The 22,922-nt window shown below is 33.8% G+C and overlaps 1 protein-coding gene across 1 annotated transcript in view; it reads left to right on the top strand.

The window, feature by feature from the left end:
* The window catches only part of CPNE8 (copine 8), a 177,822-nt gene that overhangs the window by 27,281 nt on the left and 127,619 nt on the right, over positions 1–22,922 (top strand). The window contains exons 3-5 of the mRNA XM_033118275.1: positions 613–659; positions 13,320–13,423; positions 22,585–22,624. Coding sequence (XP_032974166.1) covers positions 613–659; positions 13,320–13,423; positions 22,585–22,624 — 191 coding nt within the window. The remainder of the gene's footprint in view (positions 1–612; positions 660–13,319; positions 13,424–22,584; positions 22,625–22,922) is intronic.

The raw sequence follows: 22,922 nt of genomic DNA, 5'->3' as shown, positions 1-22,922 counted from the left end.
GATCACAGATCACTATAGCAAATGTAATAATAATGAAAATATTAAAAATATTGAGAGAATTACCAAAATGTGACAGAGAGACATGAAGTGACCAAATGCTGTTGGATAAATGGACTTGCTCGACACAGGGTTGCCACGTACCTTCTATTTGTAAAAACCAAAATATCTACAAAGTGCGATAAAATGAGATATGCCTATATTGAGGATTGGAGTTGCAGAAATTAAGTATAGAGATTGTCCTTCCTATGATGGCTTTGAGCACAATAGCTATTTTAAAAAAGCTTCTAGTAACTTACTGAAATATTTCAAACTGTTAAACTGTCAATTTAAAATTTATCTACATCTCTAGCATAATGTGTAAGACATGAGTAAATCATTATTATATTTTTTATGTGCCAAGCTCTATATATTAAGTTCTAAAGATCTGATATTGTTTATTTTTTTATTTACAAAATATTTCAATCCTTTAATAATTTACTAGCAATTTTATTGCAAGTGTAAGGCTAGGGATTAGGAACTAATTTTGATGTTGGTTTTGGACAGTTGAAAAACAAATTATACACGTTCATATCTGATGTTTATCAATGACGTATATATTTTCATCTTTTATAGTTTGTGTCTTATATGTACAAGGAGTTGGAAATAAAGAATGGAGAGAGGTAAGGATTAAATTTTTTTTTTAAAAATCACTGTGCTGGACGACACGGTATAAATTACAATTTGATCAAGATGATGCTTTTCTGTTTTTAGTTATTTTAAGTCTTTAAAACCCAAAGATTCAATTTCTTCTTCATTTTATGAAAGTAAGCTTTGTGTTTTATTTTTAATAATTCTGAATGTTTGGCTGATTTATGACCTTCCTGTGGAATATTCTAGCCTTGAAACTTGTGTTTTCCTCAGTCAAAAGTAAATTTAATGTGTTGCAATCCTTATGTAATTGAAGTCTGTGGACTTAGTCTCACTTTTAGAGGTCAGCTGCTGATTTTATAAAATATCACATTAACAGATTTTATGAGTGTGGTGTGTGATATCAGCTATCACCTGCTTTTTGCCAGTTAGTAATTTATTATTTGAAAATAAAGAAGAAACTCAGTGTCCTAATACAAATATACCTTGTTTAGTGAAACAAAAGCAGGGAGGCAGAGTTATTAGTTAATTTATTTTATAGAGTATATCTATGTGCAAATGGAAGGATGCATGCTGGAGGGGAATAAAGCATATTAAAATAAAAGGTATTTCCATCTGCTTGTAGTTGCTGGTTACCTCAAGAAGTTAGTGCATTGTTTTAATGAGGTTACAGTTTCCGGCGAGATTTCCCCAGTGAGATTTGTGCTATTTGTTGCCACAGACTGCTATGCAGCCAGCCATTTTACCAATGTGTCTAGATCGTGAGATAGATGGTTAAGAATAGATCATTGCAATTTATTCTCAAAACTGAGAGAATAAACCAATTCAAAATTGTCCCTACTGATAATGGGTACATGGGATACTGAGCACCAGTTTCTCTTACCTAATTCTTTCTGCACATTTCCATATGTTTATTCAATATTTATGTCAAACTCTACATAACCAAATATAAATTCACCATGCCTACTTCTTTGCTCCAAATATAGCTAATAACGTTACCGACATCAAAATGCAGTTTTTGCAGCCATCCCTGACTCTCTTTCCCACACCTTCCCTATTGAATCAGTTATCCAGTATTATGAATTCTCTTTCACACACAAAAAAATCTTAGATGAGCTACCTCTTTTATTCAGACCCATGTTATCTTTTGTCTTCCGATGAGTCTATGCCCCTCTCTCTTGTTTCTCTAATTATTCCTTTGATTATTTTCCTAAAAGATATGTTTTCCTTTTGTCATTCACTCTGCAGTTCCCTTTCAAAGGCCTGGGACAATCCATTGGAACTACTAACTGAGCATAGGTCAGGCTAGACAGCGCTGAGCATTTACCACGAGGGTTCAGAAAATAACATTATCTGAGGGACCAATAAAGGAACTGAGCTGAGAATGCATGAGGTGTAGGAGCAGGCATCTGAACCAATGTAATTCCCCCTTGATGAGGCTTTCCTATTGCCGAAGTGATGAGATATAAATTTCTTACTTAATTTATAAGGTCTTTTGTAATAATAATGACTAACTAATGTTCTGAGCCCTTTACATATATTGACTAATTTAGTTTGCACAACAACCTTAACAGGTAGATGTTTTTAAATGAGGAAACTGAAGCACAGAAACCTTAAGTGACTTGACCAAAGTTACCCAGTTATTAAAAACAGAGCAGAGATTTCAACCCCGGTCATCTGCCTCCAGAGCCCCTGCTATTAGACTTCCTTTACAGAATCCTGATCTAATCCCAATTTTTACATTCTGGTGTTATTAATGGACAGAAATTCTAAAAATTGATCTTTGGGGCTTTATAATTATTTTCTTAAGCTTGACTCTGACAAATAAGAGCGGGAGGCCAACTATTTAGGGAAAATGGCGTGATTTTAAAATAATAAAAAAAAGAAAACAATATTTTACATGTTTATTTTTTCCCTTGGAAGGACTAGAAAGTATTAGTAAGAGGTCAAAGGTGATATAAAACTTGAGAAAGTAATGAGAACTAGGACCCCGAATCACATAGAGTAGATAGAAGCAGTTGGATGAATCTGAGGAGTTACTAGTTAAGAGTAACTTTCAACAGTCAGAATTTCAAAAGAATTAAAGGTGTTATGAACTAGAGAACGATATAGAAGTATAGGAAGGAAATGCCAGATGCAAGAGACAAGCATTTTGTAGCTAAAATCCATTGCATTTAGCAGCTAATTGAACTTGCTGGATAAAGGAAAGGGGTGGCAAAATGAAATACACTATATATATTATTAAATTCCCAAAAACCATTTGATAAAGACAGTTTCCTTGTTTTCAGAGTTAGTATGAGGTAGTGGTTAAGGGAGTGCACTTGACCTCTCAGTGTCTCTGTTTCCCCTTCTGTAATATGGGGAATGATGGTAATGATTCTAGCTCATGTAGTTGTCATGAGGATTAAATATGAACCACTGATAACAGTGTCTCGCACACAGTAAGCATTATAGGATTAAGGATACACTGGGACTCTAAGAGATCAAAAATCTTATAAGCATAACCAAACTCGTAAATAGCAGGTAGGTAAATTCTGTAAAATTCTGTAAAATTCATTGTATAAGTGCAGTAGTTGATGGGAAAATGACATACGGGATTTACTTGGCCTCAAACCTAATATGCAGCTGTGGTATTTCACAGCTGCGAAAAAGCTAATGTAATCTGAGGATTCATTGATGGATGTACAGTGCTTACATCAAAAAAGATAATGCTATTATGTTGAGCTACATGAAATTGTCATTTTTGTAGGTCAGAAATGGTGGAGTATTGGATATTTCATGTGATTCAATCGAATATTATTGTATTTTGCTCTGGTGGGAACAAATCTGGAGTGTTACTTTTCAGTTCTACATTTGAGACCATTGAAATCCCAAGTATGTATCTAAGGAGGGCTACCATCTTGAAGAAAGGGATGGAACTATACCATGTAAATGAAGGAATATTTAACCTGAAAGATGCAAAGACTCTGAATAATCATAACAATTGTCCTCAGATTCCTAAAGTATTTTCATTTAGAAATGGGGATATACTTACTTGATGTTGAAACATAAAAAGGGAAACAAAAATTTTGACCCAAAGTATTGAGAGACAAAGAGGCATTATTTGTTCTACTGTGAGGAACACCTTTGTAACATTTAGAGTATCCCAGTGTAGTATGGGTTTTCTAGAACTATGTCCTGGGACTCTAGTAGTTGTCTTGTATTCAAACCTGTGTTAGACTGATTCATCAGGTAAGAAGTCATACTTGATTAGCTCTAATTTCCTCACAATTCTGTGATTTTATGGTGGTATAGAGTTTAATAAGAGTTTTCTACTCATTTTATCAGTTCATTCAAGTATCTTTTCAGTATTGAACGTTAATTTACAAGATAATGACAAAAACCAGTATGATAATTTGAGGGAGGAAGAAATTTCCTTCTGCCCTTCTAGATTCTTTCAGTTGGTCTAATAATGAAATATATATGAGACAGATTAACAAGAGAAAATGACCAAATTTAATTACATACATATGTATGGGAACCCCACATACGTGAGAGAGTTAGAGACCCAGAGTACATGAGTGGGGTCAGAGACAGAAAGGAAAATTGAGGTATATATGGCATTCTGAGCTAAGGATGAGGTAAGGTACCCACGTCAGTGGAGAGGAAGGTCGTTGCAAGACAATAAGAAGAATACATGTTCAATAATTAGACGTTTTCCCTGCAGTATAGATAGGTCATAAAAAGTTATTTCCGGTGATAAGTCTTATTATGGGAAAGGCCCCTTATTTAAATTCTTTAAAGGAGAGGTAAGAGTTTCTCGTGAGCCCATGGTGTCTCAGTTGCCTTCAGCTCAAAGTAATCCACATGCCCAGGTAGCACCTCTTGGGGAGGCCTGTTCTGAACCCCTTCAAGAATCACTCTCAGGATATTTGGAATCACACAAATAAAACAATATTATAGATGCTTTATCAATTTTAAATATATCCATTTATTCATTTGACCTATATTTATTGGGTACTTATCATGTAGCTACAGTGGTGAATACAATTTTAAAATAGCATTTTTACCTCAAGGAGCATGCAATATAGTTGGAGAGTTTTACCAGGAACTTCAGTGTGTCTGTGCAATCATGTTACTGATTTAGGTATCAACACTGTGTCAATAATACAGTAGTTGTGTTTGAATTTAAATGTATTCTGGAAAAGTACTTAGTAACTAGCCACATGATTTTGTGTTCTGAGATGAATTACTTTCAGATAAATAGTAAAGAAGAATAAAATAATAAAAGCTTAAATATGTTGAAACAAATGTTCCAAATAAAGTGATAGAAAAAATAATTTAAATGTCTTCTGTAGTTAAAATCTGAAATTTAAAAATTGTATCTGACACTATTAAAATTACCTGCACATGTTCAATAAATTCTTTATAATGATTGTGAAATACCAAAAGTTTTCAAAGTAATGGATCTTTTAAAACTAAAATTGTATTTTAGTGCATAATAATTTTGGAGCTAGAAATGATACTTTAAGTGCCATGAATTATGAAAATATAAAAACCTCTTAATGGTGAGTGGAAATAACAAAATAATATCCCTAAGGATCTGTGCTTGACTTTGAGAGGTTCTGAAAATGTTGCAGTTAACTTCTTTAAGTTTTAGTTATCCATTGGTAATCTATTTTGTGAATTGCTTTTTTTTTTTTTTAAAGATTTTAAAGGTGAACAGGACTTTATTGGTGAACAGTGTGTATTTCCAGGACTTTTGCCAGGTCAAGTTATTGTTCTTTCAATCTTAGTTGTGGAGGGCGCAGTTCAGCTCCAGGTCCAGTTGCTGTTGTTAGTTGCAGGGGGCACAGCCCACCATCCCTTGTGGAAGTCCAACCGGCAACCTTATGATTGAGAGCCCATGCTCCAACCAACTGAGTCATCTGGGAGCTCAGTGGCAGCTTAGCTCACGGTGCCGTGTTCAATCTTAGTTGCAGGGGGTGGAGCCCACTGTCCCTTGCAGGAGTCGAGGAGTCTAACCAGCAACCTTGTGGTTGAGAGCCCACTGGCCCATGTGGGAATCGAACCCGGCAGCCTTCAGCGTTACGAGCTCGGAGCTCCAACCGCCTGAGCCACCGGGCCTGCCCTGTGAATTACTTTTAAACATTTAAAATTATAGAACTGGTTCCCGATTCTCTCAGTTAGCATGTAATGAAAGCAGGCAAGCTGGAGTTGTTTATAACCCACAGTGATTGTAGTATGAAGGCAAACCTACTGCCAAATGATGATTAGTAGTTTGACATTGTCTCTGCTTCTGCGCCATCCCATTGACACTGAGCTACTTAAACATTTATTCATTGCCATTCTAAATAATATATGCATAATATATAAAACACACATAAACAGAAAAGATGAGAAAATTCTTCATACTTCAGCTTAAATGCTGCTTTACCTAGTAGTCTTTTCTAATTTTCACAACTAGCATTTTCTCCTTGCACCTTTGAAATTCCAAAACTTCAGTATCTTTCTTATGGTCTTCGTCATCTTTTACTTGATCATTCAACAAACATCAAGGGCTTTTTTGTGAACTTATTTTCTTATGTCTTAGCTTCACTTTTTAACTCAGTACTCCTTAAAGGTCAAGCTCCTGCACTAGAGCATTTAGGATAGGGCTTTATTCTTAGAAGGTGCTCAATTACTACTTGTTGAAAAGATACATTTGAGGATATCCTCAATTACACACACACTTATCATGGTTTCAGAATTTATGAGTTGGAAGAATCCCGTTAGATCGTTTGGTGCAAAGGTCACATGTTTCATGTGACAACATTTATGTGATATGCTAATTAGCTGTGAGAGCCCAAATCTTGTTCTCCCTGCTCTTTACCATAACTTTAATGACATAATTTTGAAATTTGAATTATAGCATCTCTTAAAAACATGCTATTTACTTCTAAAAGCTTAGGGGGTAGTCATTTTATTCTCTCCTTTTTGTACTGTAGAAATCTTAGAGTGAAACACCTAAAGTTACTGGTACAGGAAAGAGGAAGCTGTCGTTAGACAGCACTGTTGCTAAACTATTGTGGGTCCTGCATGGCTACCGACACTGTCTTCACTATTGGATTCATGTTGCAGAACAACTGAATATTTTGGTTTGGTTTGGTTTTCTTTTTTTAAAAAATATTTTAATTACGATATACTGCTGAGCATTCACTTTGTAGAGATTGTTTTCCGCTAGTAGATATTTGAAGGATTCTCACTATAGGTATTGTGACTTCTCTACTGTGACTGACTGAGGAGATTGTAACAGAAAACTTTTGATGTTCTCTTATAAGAACAGTAGTATAGCATGTGGTTGTAAGAACTTTGTAAAACCAATATATTTTATGGAATGTATAGTCAGTCTTAAGGCATTACTGTTTTAGTGAAAATATGTTGTGTGTTCCTAAGGAAAATACTGTATACACTTATTTAGATTCCCAAGGTCAGCCATACTAGTTTTGGAAAAAAAGACTGCAGATTGGCCTTGAGATTCTTCTATTTAGAAAAGGACATAAAATAGGTTTTCAAATATTCCTGGCTATAGATAATTAGAAGCTGTGGCTTACTATAAGTTGCCCAGAGTTTATAAGGCTGAGGTAAAGTCTCTTAGCTTTGTCAATGTGCTGAAACTTCCTGGCTTTGCTTCTCTGTCCATTGTAATCTGAATTTTCTGTTTTCTTTGTCACTGGTTGTTCCAAGCTAAAATTGGGTGACACTAATTAACACTTCTCTTCTCTCTAGCATTGGGCCCATCACCTCTTGCTGACTTTGCATCCTGCAATAATCCCAAACAATAAATTTTGTATTTTTATCTACCTTTTGTGGTTCTCAACAGGAATATTGGTGTGTTACAAGTGACTCCATTAGAGCCGCAGGCAGAAGTCCTAATGTCTGCTAATAATTGCTGAATATTGAATAGGAAAAATTAGTGATAACTTGAGGCTTTGGGTGATTTTTTATTTCTCCAAAATGGATTTGCTTTTGCTTTTGGGGAGACACCAAAGTTAGGAAGAATTCACCTTAATTCAGTTAAAGATTTGACTAACTCTAAGCTGAACTTCATTCCACCTGAGAAATGTTTTTCTGATTAATTCATCCTTACTCCTTGATATAGCTTTTGGAGGTCTCAACCCACAGCCTTTGTTACCTTATTTTTCAGCCCCTCCCCCCCCCTTTTAAATTCAAACATATTGACAAATGGAAAGAAATATAGACTGTATGGGCATATGCCCTCTTTGTGAGTTTTTAAAAATTCCATTGTCTTCTCCAGTTTGATGACACTGGAAATCTCTGCTCAGCTTGGCTTCTCCCTTTTAAATTCAGGACCCTACAGGGCTCCTCTTCTGGCTTGTTTTTCCTCCAGGTTTTTGTTTCCACAACTTAAAACTTTTTATTTGCTCTCTGGTGACTGCAAAGAGATTATTTTAATATTTTGTTCAACTTTTCTAGTTTTTGGGGAAGAGTTGGTCTGAAACGACCCAATTTGCCATTGACAGAACTAAAAGATTGTTGTGACCACTTTTGAATGAAAATAATTCTCAGATTTAGCTTTACAATGTTTCTATTTTCCTTTAAAAATCTCAGCAAAAATTTAAACTGAATAAAACTCGGAAAAATAAGTACTGAGGATTTAAGAATCTCATTGCTGAAACTGTGCCTTATAGGTTTATCTTATACAATAATATCAGGAAGGGGAGAAAATGTATTTCAAGTCTTAAGAAAAGCAGTAATAGAATTTAATAATTCTTAAAAATCTAGGAATTATTAATTTGAAGGGTTTCTAAGAATTTGACTAAAAGTTAATTTTGAGTATTTGAAATATGTGATTGCCTTTTTAATTAACTTCAGTCAACAACATTTATTGTGCATTTGTATGTAGAATTGCTTTTAAATATTCAAAAACACCAGGAATACATTTTTAAAGTGTATTTTCAATTTAATTTAGATAACCATCTAAATAAAATAATCTTACTTAAAATAATTGGGGAATCTAATTTAAATTAAAATGATTAAAATAATGTGCCCAATTCATTTAAAAATATAAATGAGCAACAGATATATAATAAAATTAACCCATAACCGCCAGTAAGAACCTCCCAAATAAACTGAGTCCATTGTTTTTTCCTCTTCAGATGGTAAAACATGTTACTAATCACAGAATTAATAGCAAGCAAAGACATGGTAAAAGCAGTTCCTTAAACTATTGTTATTTTTGGAGTATAATTTAATATTAAAATGTTTTAACTAAAGTTTTTAAATGCCATTAGCTAATTTTAAAAATTGATGGAGTTTAGTCCTTTCTATATTTCATGTGTGACAAAGAGACATGATCAAGGTGTCCTTTTTTTTAATGGTTAATAATTTAGGATCATTTCTAAAAATAGAAGATCCTAAAAAGCCAAAGTCTCTTATGTGAAACATTCTGACTTAACCAAGAATATTAGAAGGAAGTCAGTTTACTTCTCTTCCTCTCTCCCTCTGTGTGTGTGTGTACATATATATCTGCATCTATAACTACATCTCATTGATCTACAACAATGTAAGATATAAATAAAGCCTTCAGATTTCCTGCTTGTCTTCTTATAAATAAATGAATTTCAGACCACTGATTTGTTAAAACAAATGTCTTGGATAATGAGTTACATGACAGAACTATATCTCTTTCCCTTAGAGAAAAAAGTCCATGGATTCTCTGATAATCCCAGTGTTTAACTCCCAAGAGGAATTACATAAAATGTAAATCTTCAATTTTGGGTTTCTGCTTGGTATCTTTTTATGCATGTTAAATATGTTTAGTTCTAAACTGAGGTTGTTTTAAATTTATCTTAATATGCCGTCTGCACAATTCAGTTAATCTATTTTTCTCATCTAATCTCTGGAGACTGTCCTCTGTATATCATTACTTGTAAGGTGTAATGTTAATAGAATAACTGAATTAAAGATGTGCACTAGTCCAGATGACCTTTTTCCTTCATCACTTTGACTTCAGTTGAAGAATGAATATGGTATTGCGGGTTGTTCTGGGCTATCACAATATGTTAAGCATTTCTGAAAATTTTCTCAAAATAGAGTTCATCTGCTAGGTGCCATAAATAGATAAATATTCTTTCCAGTACTGCTCTCTGCAGCAGTTTAACAATTAGTTGATTTAGAAATCAGGAGTGTTTCCATCTATCATTTTCTGCAAGATTTGTTCCTAAATTGGAAAAGTACATATTTATCCAATTAGCTCAAGCATAAAACAAAGGAAAACTTTTAAAGACTTGATTGTGAATTGTTTTTTATTTTTTGCTTAAAGTTTTACAAGAAAACAAGGTTTATGTTCTAACAAAATTAAGTTTATATACTTTTTTCAAATGACTGAAAACTTTTACACTTGGTGAGCAAAAGAACATTTTTTTCTAACATTTTTTAAAATTATGAGATGATAAAATTTAATACTGTATAATTACGTAAAAGTGCTTGACTGTCCACATATTTGGGTATGTTCATTGTGCTAGAGATTATTGTAATCAGGTTTGTAGGTACTTCTGACAATCCAGCATTGTTGATATTCAGAAAAAGATTTTTTAGGATACAAGTTACAATTCTTTCAGATGTTGTTGTTTCTGAAATATTAGTAATTGTCTTTCCTCAAAATTTTAATCCCCTTTGATCTACATAGCACTATATGCAACTGTACATTTTCCAAGGAATTGCAAAAGTTTTATTTAGTAATATAAGGCATTAGCTAAGACAAATTTTATTTGAAGTCAAAAAGATTAATCACTTGGTTGATAGCTAATATATTCCAGCCTCTGGGAAAGAACTGACATATTTCCCATGAGCTGAACTAGTCATCAGTATCTGTGGATTTCTTATTAGTGCCAATTTTCACTTTTCATTATAGAATACATTAACAGAAGCAGTGCTTAAAAGCTTTATGTTTCTGATTTTATAAGTAAAATATACTTATTGCAAGAAATTAGGAAAGCCTAAAATAAATAATAAAAAAATAATAGAAGATAATTTCTACATTCCGGTATACGTTCTTCTATTTTTATGTGTATGTATATAAACTTCTATTTTAATCAAAATTGATATTACACTATACATTATCCTTGATATATTTTCCTCTGGACAATATATTACAGATCTCCATTAGTTAACCATTTGTTTAATTTTGTACAGGTGTAAATCAGACAGATACGTATGTCTTATACCTTCATGGAGCTTAATTGTCTAAGGTGGGAAATATAAAACAAGCAAATAAATAAAAGTATAATTCCAATATATAAGTATTATGAAGGAAAAAACAGGTTTTATGAAGGTGAATAATTTTAGGGGTGGGGACCAACTTTAGAATTGGGTGTTATATAAAGCCAGAATACTGACATTTGAGCAGAGGCTTAAAGAATGAAAGAAAGTCCGTCACGCGAGTGGGATTAAGAGCATTTTAGGAAGAAGAAACAGCAGGTGCAAAGGCCATAAGATGGGAGGAGGCGTTTGGTGTGCAAAGGAATCTAAAGGAAGTCAGCTGGCTGGGGCAAAGAGAGAGAGGGAATGCTGGCCCATGATGAGGTTCAAGCAGTAGCGAGGACTAGGTCCCATAGACCAAAGAAAAGAGATTTTATTCCAAGTACTATGGGAAACTATTAAAGACTTTTAGAATGATGAAATTGCATGACCGTACTTACATTTTTCAAAAGATTCGTCTGGATGTTATATGAGTATGGAGGATGAATTGGAGAGGGGACAAGGATAAGCAGAGATGTGAGTTATTATTATTATTATTATTATTATTATTATCATTATCATTATTATTATTATTTTACCTGCTCCTTTGGCTTTTGAGGTGGGTCCATGAGAAAGATGAAAAGCTTAAATTAAGCTGGTGATAGGAACTATGAAGAGAAGTCAAGAGCTGTGTGATGTGTTTTGGAGTTGGAATTAACAATTTGTGAGTTGATAATGAGTAGGAGTTGTTGAATTCAAAAGGAGTTGAGGACGATGACTCCCATTTGTTGCCTAAGGAATCAAGTGGATGGTGGTATCATTTATTGCCAAGGGGTGGACTGGGTAAGGACCAGAATTGGGGTGGTGGTTGTGTGTAAAATAAGTATTTAAAGTTTCTATGATAATTCTAAGGGGCCTGTAAGACAACCAAATGTCTAAGTCAAGAAGACAGTTGTATGCATAAGTCTATTCTCAGATGAGTCTGGGCTGATGATACACATTTGGAAGTTATCAGCATATAGATGGGATTGAAAGCCAAAGGAGCAGGTAAAATAATAGAAGAGTGAAGATAGACAGATGAAGAGGGCCCAGAACTGTGCTCTGACAATGACAGATTGCATGCCTGAAAATTGAAGAAGAGGGGAAAAACAGGGGAGTGTGCTGTCAAAAAGCCAGAGAAGACAGCTCTGGAAAGGAAGGAGCGGACAGCTGTGTCAAGTGCTGCTGAGCAGTCTAGTGTGAGGAGGGCCAGAACGTGACCAATATGAAGGTTACTGGTGATATTGTCAAAAGCCATTTCGGGGCTATGTGTCGGAAGGCATATTATAATAGGTGTCATAATTCATAGATGGTTAACTAAAATTTTAATGTCTGCATATTAATCTTCACTTGAGATAGCAGAGATACGAAGCCACCCACATTTGTGGACAAGCCAGTGTTCCCTAAGGAATAGGCTTGTGGGTGTTTTAATGGTTCATAGGCCCTTGGGAATTGCTGGTCTGCAATTCAGTGGGATTTAACCTGGGGAATTTCGCTCTATCTTTTTCCCTCTGAGTGTGAGTTTTGGTTAAAATCCACAAAAAAGGATTTGGGTGCTGGGGAATATGAATATTGTCTGAGTTTCTCTTTAAGAGTATTGGCTTTTGCCAGTTTGATGTTCTCTGCTCTGGTTTGGAAACCATTTTACCTCCAGGCAGTAGAAAGCCTGAGAGGGCCCAGGCTCTCTCTGTTTCAGACTTGTATTCCTTGACCTGTGCATTGCTCTTTTAGGGCATGTGGGCACTGCCAGCCTGTGGTTATTCGGTACATGCTCTTGTTCTCATTCCTTTAAAATTGGAAATCATGGGTAGGCTCATTGTTCAATCATTCCAAGGCCTAATATGTTCTGTGCTGAAATAGAGAGTCCTAGATAGAATACAGGTTTTGTAGCCTAAGTGACTTGGATTGGAACCCTCTGCCTTAATTTTCTCATCTATAAAGTGGAATAAATAATACCTGTCTTTCAAGGTTGTTGTAAAGATTTCAAGTAATGTGTGAACAGTGCTTTGAAACATGTAAGTACTCAATAAATGGTGGCTGTAATTATTATTATTGTTCAAAATAAATCTTCAGTATTTTGGAAATGTTGAATTAGTTACCTCGTTATATATAGTTTGTCTATGAAAAGGATTTGGCTTTGAAGTCGGAGAAGAAAGGAGCAAGTGTTACAGCTTGTTAGATTAATTTTCCGAAGCTGCTTTTCTGATAATTTGAATGAAGTCAGCACTCTTTTCCCGATTTCCCTGAGTAAGTAAGAGGGAATGATTAGATCTCTAAAAACTTTTTTGAAGGGCTTTATTTTATCAAGTTACTTGGATATTTATTGCTTCTGTTTTCAAGGAACTATGTTCATTAAAAATACTAAGTACTATACTGTAATAACTAACCATGCAAGCCTTGCTTTTAACCTTTCTCTCACTCTTTCTCAACAGTTTGGAAGGACTGAAGTAATTGATAATACATTAAATCCAGATTTTGTAAGAAAATTTATCCTGGACTACTTTTTTGAAGAAAGAGAGAATCTCCGTTTTGACTTGTAAGTACTACTGAAAATTGCATTTTGATTTTTTTATTTCATTTTTTTAAACTTTGCAAAGTCCATGTTATTTTTATTTTTGAAAGGTGTTTGCACATAGTTTTTTATTTTTATTTTTTCAATATTGTTTTGTATTGGTTTCAGGTGTACAGCATAATGGTTAGACATTTGTATAACTTACGAAGAGATCCCCACGATAAGTCTAGTATCCACCTGGCCCTATACATAATTATTATTGCAATATTATCGACTATATTCCCTATGCTGTACTTTATATCTCCATGGCTGTTTTATAACTAACAATTGTGTTTCTTCCTTTCTTCACCTTTTTCACCCAGTCCCCCACCCCCTGTCCTATTTGGCAGCCATCAGTTTGTTCTCTGTATCTATGAGTCTGTTTCTGTTTTGTTTGTTTTTATTGTTCTTTTGATTCCACATATAAAAGTAAGATCATATGGTGTTTGTCTTTCTCAGTCTGACTTATTTCATTGAGCATAATACCCTCTTGGTCCATCCATTAGTCGCAAATGATAAGATTTCATTCTTTTTATGGCAGAGTAATATTCCATTGTGAATATGTACCACTTCTTCTTTATCCAGTCGTCTATTGATGGGCACTTGGGTTGCTTCCATATCTTGGCTATTGTGAATAGTGCTGCAGTGAACATAAGGGTGCATATATCTTTTCAAATTAGTGTTTTGGGTTTCTTTGGATAAATTCCAGAAATGGATTTGCTGGGTCATATAGTAGTTCTATTTTTAATGTTTTGAGGAACCTCCATATTGTTTTCCATAGTGGCTGCACCAATTTGCAATCCCACAAACAGTGCACAACAGTTCCCTTTTCTCCACATCCTCGCCAATACTTGTTGTTTGTTGATTTATTGATGATGGCCATTCTAACAGATGTGAGGTGGTATCTCACTGTGGTTTTAATTTGTATTTCCCTGACGAATAGTGCATTGAGCATCTTTTAATGTGTCTGTTGACCATTTGTATGTTCTCTTTGGAGAAATGCCTACCTAGGTCTTTTGCCCATTTTTACTGGATTATTTGTGTTTTGTTTTTTTGTGTTAGGTTTTATGAGTTCTTTATAAATTTTGGATATTAACCCCTTATCAGAATTACCATTGGCAAATACTTTCTCCCAATCGGGAGTTTGTCTTTTGGTTTTGTTAATGGTTTCCTTTGCTGTACAGAAATGTTTTAGTTTGATATAGTCCCATTTACTTATTTTTTCTTTTGTTTCTCTTGCCTGAGGAGATATATCCAAGAAAATATTACTAAGAGAATGTTTGAGAGGTTATTGCCTATTCTTTCTTCTAGGAGTTTTGTTTCCATTTTTGTATTTAAGTCTTTAATCAATTTTGAGTTTATTTTTGTACATGATCTAATATAATTTTTTTGCATGAATCTCTCCAGTTTTTTCAATACCATTTATTGAATAGACTATCTTTACCCCATTGTATATTCTTGCCTTCTTTTTCATAGATTAATTGACCATATAGATATGGGTTAATTTCTGGGCTCTCTCTTCTATTCCACTGATCTCTGTGTCTGTTTTTATGCCTGTACCACACCGTTTTGATTACTACAGCCTTGTTTGATACCAGGTAGCATGACGCCTACAACTTTGTTCTTCTTTCTCAAGCTTTCTTTGGCTATTTGAGGTCTTTGGTGGTTCCATATAAATTTTAGGTAAAACTTGCACTTTCAAAAAATTAATTGCTAAAGGCATTTTTTATAATGTAAGGCTTGGTCCTATGGTTGCACTGAATAATAGGTTATATTGGCAGTAAACCAGATAAATTCTATTTAGAACATGCCCTGAGCTTTGTCCCAGCGCTGCTTTGCTTCCTATAGGCTTTTGGCTACGTTTATTGAAAAAAATAAGTGAATAATTTAACCATGTAAAAATGCTGGTCAGTATATATGGACATTCTTTTAAACCTTTCTGTGTCTCAGTCAGTTTCTTACAAGTTCTGCATATACGCCAGAGTGATCTCATCTACTCCTTGGTGGTCATTCTCTCAGATCTTTAATTTTCTCTAAGCTACTTCTTTGTATAGTACACGGATCTCTGCCTAACTATGGTTTCTTTTTAATCACTTCGTGGTGTCATATTTCTAAGACCCAGGATGCTAGAGTCAGAATTTTTGATATTTTTAATATTCTTGTTATTCTTGATGCTGCATCAGGCATATTAAAATATTATCATTAAAATCCACTCCCTGTCCACAGAGAATCTGGAATCAGTCTGTTTATAAGATATTATTACTGAGTTTTTGTTCCACAAAACTGGTGATTGTTGAAGTATCTGGATATTGTTAACAAAATCTATTGAGAGGGAAACGTATAGCATACATTGTAGTATATGCTTAATATATAAAATAATTAAAGAATTTATTAACATCGTAAGTATTTAAAAAGATAGATATCTTATTTTAAGTACTAGCTGAAAACAATAAAGTATACCATCCTGTCACAATTTATAAAGATTTTAAAAATTTTACTTGGAAAAGTCATAATTTGCCTCCTAATGTTAAAAAACAGTTTCTACTGTTAGTAGTCTTTCTCATTTTTCTCTACAATGTGTGCAGTAAAATAACCTGCCATGCTTGCTTAAAAAAATAAAATTTTATACCAGCCCTTTTCCTTCAAGAATTGTAGGAGTTCTAAGTATTCATTATATTTATCAAATAAAAGTTTTTATGTTCCATTTGGTTTTTATTTCCTTGAAACCCCTTTTGAAGTAATAAAAATGAGGCTCATGAGTAAAAAATCTTATAGTGGAATTTAATGATTTCCTGACTGTGCTTATCATGGAGATTGCACGTAGTGTTTTTGTTTAAAAACAGACATATAAATCATTTAGAATGTGGTTTCATTCTTCCATCGTTCAGAGCCTTGTAGTCATTTTAAAATGAATTTTCCTTTTATCTTAACACTAGCATGGTATCCCTTAACTCCCTTACTTTTTTTCCCCTTTAGTTTCAGACTTATCTGTATCCTAAAACCAGCCACAATTCCATAATTCTTTGTTCTCTCTTTATTTCTCTTTTTTTTTTTATTCATCTGTATTGTTTTCTTTCATTTAAAAGTAATAAAAATTTATTATAAACTTTAAATAATATAGGCATTTAAAAAATGAAAGTTCCCTGTAATTTCAATACCAAAAACCAAAAACAAACCCTCTTTCCTGCTATGCATGTTTTATTCATTTTAACGGCTGCATGATTTCCACTGTTTGAAAAACTGCGATTTACTTAACCAAACATTTACTGATGGACATGTTGGCTGGTCCTCTTTTTACCATGACATGCCATGCTGCAGTGAGTATCCTTGTGTGCAAATTTTTTTATTTTTTATTTTTTTGCACTTTTAGAAGATAAATTACTCAGAGTCAAATGTTAACACGAAAGGATATGGACAAGATACTCACTGCTTGGTTCCAATCTTTGAGACCAACGTAGAGATTCTATAAGTTTTGTTAGTTCTCTGAACTCCTGCATACTTTTTAGTACCATTTCTCTCTTTTGTTTTGGTTGCTGTCTGCCAGCAGGCCCCTGTCACCATCACAAGCAGTTGCTGCCAGGTGACTGTTCTCACCCACTTTCCCACATTCTTGTCTCATTTTGGCCCTTCTGTACTGGTCTCTTAAGTTCATGTCCTGTTTATCATTTATCACTTGCTATTCATAACTGTGTCTGTTCTAGAATTGTACAATTAGAATGAAAAGAAAGGAAATGGTGCTCTTAAAAGGATGATAGTAATCAAGTATGAGTCAATACAACAATGAGCAAAAATTAAGAGATCGGTTAATCATTCTAGAGAGGCGAAGGTAAAGAAAGATTTACCTGTATACAGAAGCTAGTGATCACATGCTCATCTATACTGAAGATGAAGCTATGGAAGCTAAATGGATTTTAAGGATTGTCCAGTTCAAGAAATGTACTCAGTGCTGGTTAGTCATTTAAATAGTAAGTCTGTTTTACCAAGTAGCATTTCAAGAATTGCTTTGACAAATAGTGAGTCCAAAGAAGAATATATTAGGTGAGGGAGACGCCTGATACTTAGTGTATATCATGCTTGTCAAGCTTGCTAGGTATGCTTAGCATGGACATGGAAAGACTTAAAGGTAAGAAGAACGTTTGGGTATTGATAGAACTTAATATACTTTTCTATACTTGATGATAGCTCAATAATATTGCTTAACTTCACTGTATGTGATTCAGGAAATTAAAAAAAAAGAGAACTTTAATACTCTTACTGGAAATATGGAAGGAAGAAATGATTAGATGCTTTAATGTGTTTGTTACTAATATCTTCCAGTTATTTATAAATTAAATTAAATAATTACAGAAGTGCATGATGTTGGACAGTTACTACATAAGTTTTATAAGCACATTTAAAAAGAGGTGATTTATGATAGTAATACTACTACTCTTATTCACAGTTTGTAATAGAATCATTCGCATATGTAACCATATTTAACGTACATGACAAATTTCTGAGGTGGAGTTAATCTAATTTTTATAAATGAGAAAACCGCGGCCTAGAAAGTTTAAAATGTTCAAGGGATCTGTACTCTGCAATATTGAATAAAATTTTGTCTAAAATATTTTATAATTAAATGGTACAAAACTTGAATTTCTAAAATTTTATGAAGATTAAAAATAATGCCTAAACCGGGGTATTTTTATTTTTGCTTTTGTTGTTTCATACTGATAAAAGTAAATGTTTGAAGTATTCCACTGAACATAATATAATAGAATATGTTTAATCCTAATGTCTAGAAAATTATTATTATGTTTGACTGGAATGGGAGCATCTTGTATTATTTTTATCTCAGTGTGACAAGAACAAATAAAGTAACAGAAATTAGTGTAGGAAAATTGATATATTTTATAGTCTTCGGCGTTATTATTCCTTAAAATTATAGTAATTCTCATAGACATTGTATAATGTTTAAAATGTGAAAGTGTATTGCAAAATTGAATTAAATATCATTTTACCTTTTGAATATATTTGATTAATTTCAGAAATTTGTTTCAAATAACATTATTTCAAGTTTATATGACCTCTAAAAAAATTCAAATAATTAGGGCCAGAGAAAAAAATACAGGGAGAAGATAATCAAGAAAAGCAACAAGTATATTCTTTTTGTTTATGTAATAGTTTTGATATCACTTTAATTAAGTCCTTTTGATTTCCCATTGGTTAGAATATCTCACATAACACTTTTGACCTGTGAGAGCAAGCATTCTTTTCTTTTTTTTTTACATTGTGATTTTTCCAGCCTATCTACCTAAATAAGTGTGGTAAACAGTGTAATTGTTCACTAGTTATATGTATGTAGTTATCCATTATGCCTAACTATGATTGTTTTTTAAATTTTGTCTTAGCAATGTGTTATTCCTAGGTAAAATGTACATTGTAGAAAACTTGGAAAATAAAGAAAGGATAAAGTAGGTCATAAAATCACCTGTGACTCCAACCAATATCACTCAGAGAACCACCGCAAATCCTCCAACATATTTACATGTCTCCTTGGGGAACAGCAATACTTAAGAATATGGTAGTCTAAATTGGCCAACAAATAGTTATAAATGGTTTTCAGAATAGTTTATTATTTAACTAACCTGTCCATTGATCTTAAAAATTGTAATGACTTAGAGAGAGAGAATAATTGTGAATGAATATGTATTCCTGGCACCACTGCCCCAAATTCCTGGAAATTCTGATTAATACATAGTAATCATTACCGTATTTCCCCGAAAGTAAGACCTCGCCGGGCAATCAGCTCTAATGTGTCTTTTGGAGCAAAAATTAATATAAGACCCAGTCTCAATAATATAAGACCAGGTCTAATATAATACAATATAATACCCAGTCTTAATATTATAAGACTAATAATATAATATAATATAATATAAGACCAGGTCTTATGTTAATTTTTGCTCCAAAAGATGCATTAGAGCTGATTATCTGGCTAGGTCTTATTTTCAGGGAAACGGGGTATTGTAATTGTGATATACCTGAGATATAGTTTTAAGGTTAGTTTATTAGCTATGAGTCTTAAAATTTTCCTGCCTTTTTGATCTGATGTGTTACTCATTCATTCAAGAGACATGGTCTCTGTCATCATGCTATGTATATATCACAAATAAAGTCATAAACTTTATTTTGTTATAATTATCACACCAATAATAATAAGTCACTTGGTTTTCATAGTTGAAAACTATTATTGGCAGAACAGCTGTACAAAAATGTCTTTGAGCAAGAAGTGTGGGTAGCCATATCACTACGTAGTATATGCTAGAAAATAGGAAAAATAAGATATAACTCTTTTCACTCTTATTTTTCCATTTAAACCAGACACCAACAAAGGAGTTATGAGCCTAGGTTTGACTTACCTAAGAAATTATTTTTCTCCTTGCCAAATCAAATGGTGATAATGATGAAATATTGTTACAATCTATTTTTGAAGGATCTCAGCACTAGTAGGGAAAATAAGTTGTTTTATTTCTTCCAATAATTGTCTCAACAATATCGATTACAGTTTCCATATTGGTTAAGGACGCCCTCAACAATGCTATGGTCTAATATCAGTACTTTTCTGCCACCTTTTTATCAGAACCATCTCATTTTATTAATTGTTATGTACTCTTCACTTTAAAACTTCAATCTCAAACTTAATTCATTTCCACTACCCTCAATTGGAGCTATTGTCTCAGCTACTTTCAGGAGAGAAGAGAGGTGGAAGGGCAGAAAGGTAGAGGAATTGGAAAGCAGAGATGTGGGTCTCCTACCTTCTGAAAAATCAGAACACCTTGAGGGTACCAGCCTCAAGAGAGCTGTGTCAAACATGCTGCTTGCCTTCTCATTGTGGAGGAAAGACCAAAAAGGACATCGTTCCTTGTTCCTCAGCTCTCAGAGGGCACTTCTGAGGACGGTCCCCTGACATTCTCTTCCATTGGCAGCCGAAGTGTGGACCTGCAGGCAGGTTCTGTAGCTGACTGGGGAACCAGATGCTATCCTCCCCTCCTCACGATCACCCCATATTTTAGAGTTCCCCTTCATTTGGCTTTGGGGAATGGAAAGAACCTCCTCCTGCCCTCCCAAGAGGTAGGGAAGATCCTGTCACTTTATGAGTAACTTTTGTGGAGGAGGGTCTGACCCTAATGTGAGGACTCACGGATTCCTTGATATTTCCAAGCTAAGCATGAGGTTACTTAGCATCTTTTATTTTCAGCTTTGGACCATATTTGGAATTTGAGAATACAAAAATAATTCCAGTCAACATCTGTTACCTTGCAATAGAAAATAAAACCCTTAGAATCCACCCAAATTAGTTACTGCCAATTCAGTACTCTAATAATAAGCTTTTAACAGCAGGATGAAGTTGTTTACAAAATTTCCTTAGTAAATTTAGGCGTGGTAGGATGTACCCTCCTCAGGATAAACTACTGAGCTTTCCTGCTTTGCAGTGTATTCTCTCTTCCTTAAGGAGAGTATGGCACTCATAAACCTAGACACACACACACACACACACACACACACACACACACACACACACACCATTTAGGATATAGTGTTTATGTTCTGACCTGTGAGGGTGAGGATCAGTTAGTGTTGATACTTTTAGAAAAGTTAGAAGGAAAATTCCATTAAAAGAAAAATCATGGTAATTTTGAAGGCATTATAATTCAACATATTATCTAAAGCATTCATTATGTTGTAAATTACCTTTTTTTTGAGATAATAGCATTAAAAAAGCTTTGTTAAAAACAATAAAAGAGGATTGTATTTGAAGATAAACTCTGTGATGAAAACGTTTGCTTCTTCTTACTGAACACACCATGTTTTTTTAATTCTAATCCACACTGAACTCTTTGTAGAAAACAGTTTCCAGGACTGATTCTTGGGGAGGAGCCAGTACAGTTATATTTCACCTTTGTCATTGCTACCGTTGCTAATTTCAGTCTTACCCTTAAAAAATTGTCTTTAATAAGAAAACGTGTCTTGAGTAAATAGTTTTTTGTACTAACGTCTGTAGGTCTTTGGTAGATGTTGGCAATTTACTGATTGAAAATTCTAGGTACAGCTGTTGAGAGTGATCAGCGTGCCCTGATATGAAGGAGAGTAATTTGTAATTCTTCTGAGGCAGGTATTGGCATCAGATAATTTTAAAGCCAATCTGTGGTAAACATTCTTTGCTGGGGAATAGATGCACCACTGCTCAGCATCAGTACACTCAGTGAACTCTGATTCTTGGCCTTTTATTGATTGAGATGCTTTGTTTCTTTGTGAAAACATTCTTGTTATGCGAGAGTTAAGACTTTAATTAACCTTTAAAAAGGCAGTTAATTTCTGGTAGGAAGCGATGCAGGAAGGAATGTGAAAGGTATATGATTTAGGAGAAAGACTGGAGCCAGCACAAATAGTTCCTTATTCAAGAATTCAGCAAATTGAGGTTGTTTTGACTGTTAGTGATCTTTCCATTTCTACAAATTCTTTAAAATGAGGGGCTAAAGTGACAGTGAGTGATGTTTTCCCAGGATCTCTGCAAGAAATCATTTCCAGTACCATGTGGTCTACACAGGACCTATATGAATCCTATGTAAATATAGTTTTCTTTTCATAAAATACAGGGTTTCCCCAAGTCCTGGGATTGGGGAAAAATAATGTCTCAGTACTCTAGCCAAATTCAAAGTTAGTAACAGCATTTAAGATATGAATTAAGAAATAAGGTGTACACAAATAACAGCCTATCAGCAGCCCCTGTTTGTTTTTTAATGTCGTCCAAGAGAAGAAGAATTGCAGTTTTGAGGAAATTTTGAACAGTATTAGAATAATACTATTGATTCACAGGAAAGAGAAATTTTAATCAGGTCTTATCAACCAGCCACTATGACGACTAAAACTATTAGGACTTCCACTTAGGTTTCGTGAAATAAAGGGACCCAGAGATCGTAAATTCTGCCATTGGCATGTAGACCGTAGATTACAAGAGACTTCTAAATTTGCTAAGTTTTTCTCCCCATTGGTATAATTTTGATTCATTTATATGTTATTTATGTTTTTTTTGGAAAATACTGGTTCTTTTCTCTAGCTGTATTTTGTGGAAGTAATTTGAGTTTTGTATTTTAATATTTTAGGTATGATGTCGATTCAAAGAGCCCCAACTTGTCCAAACATGTAAGTTCATATTTTTATGTTTTTATTTATGATGATTACATAATGTAAATATAAATTACAATATCATGATTTATGATTGATAATGTTGATTTATTAATATTAAAATTAACTGTCCACAACTTTCATGTCATAACTGTCATAGAAAATAAATAACACTTTAAAAGAACCCTAGAAGAACATTTGGAGGAGCTTATTAAAAGAAAGATAACTTCAGTATGTGAAATGAGTTAGTCTTATTTATTTAATTTTTTAAAAGAAATTATGCCATTTCCCTGTAATATTTGAAGCTGGATCCAGT

This window comes from Rhinolophus ferrumequinum, chromosome 10 (genome assembly GCF_004115265.2).
Source record: "Rhinolophus ferrumequinum isolate MPI-CBG mRhiFer1 chromosome 10, mRhiFer1_v1.p, whole genome shotgun sequence".
NCBI lineage: Eukaryota > Metazoa > Chordata > Mammalia > Chiroptera > Rhinolophidae > Rhinolophus > Rhinolophus ferrumequinum.
This window is presented reverse-complemented; position numbering and strand designations above follow the sequence as displayed.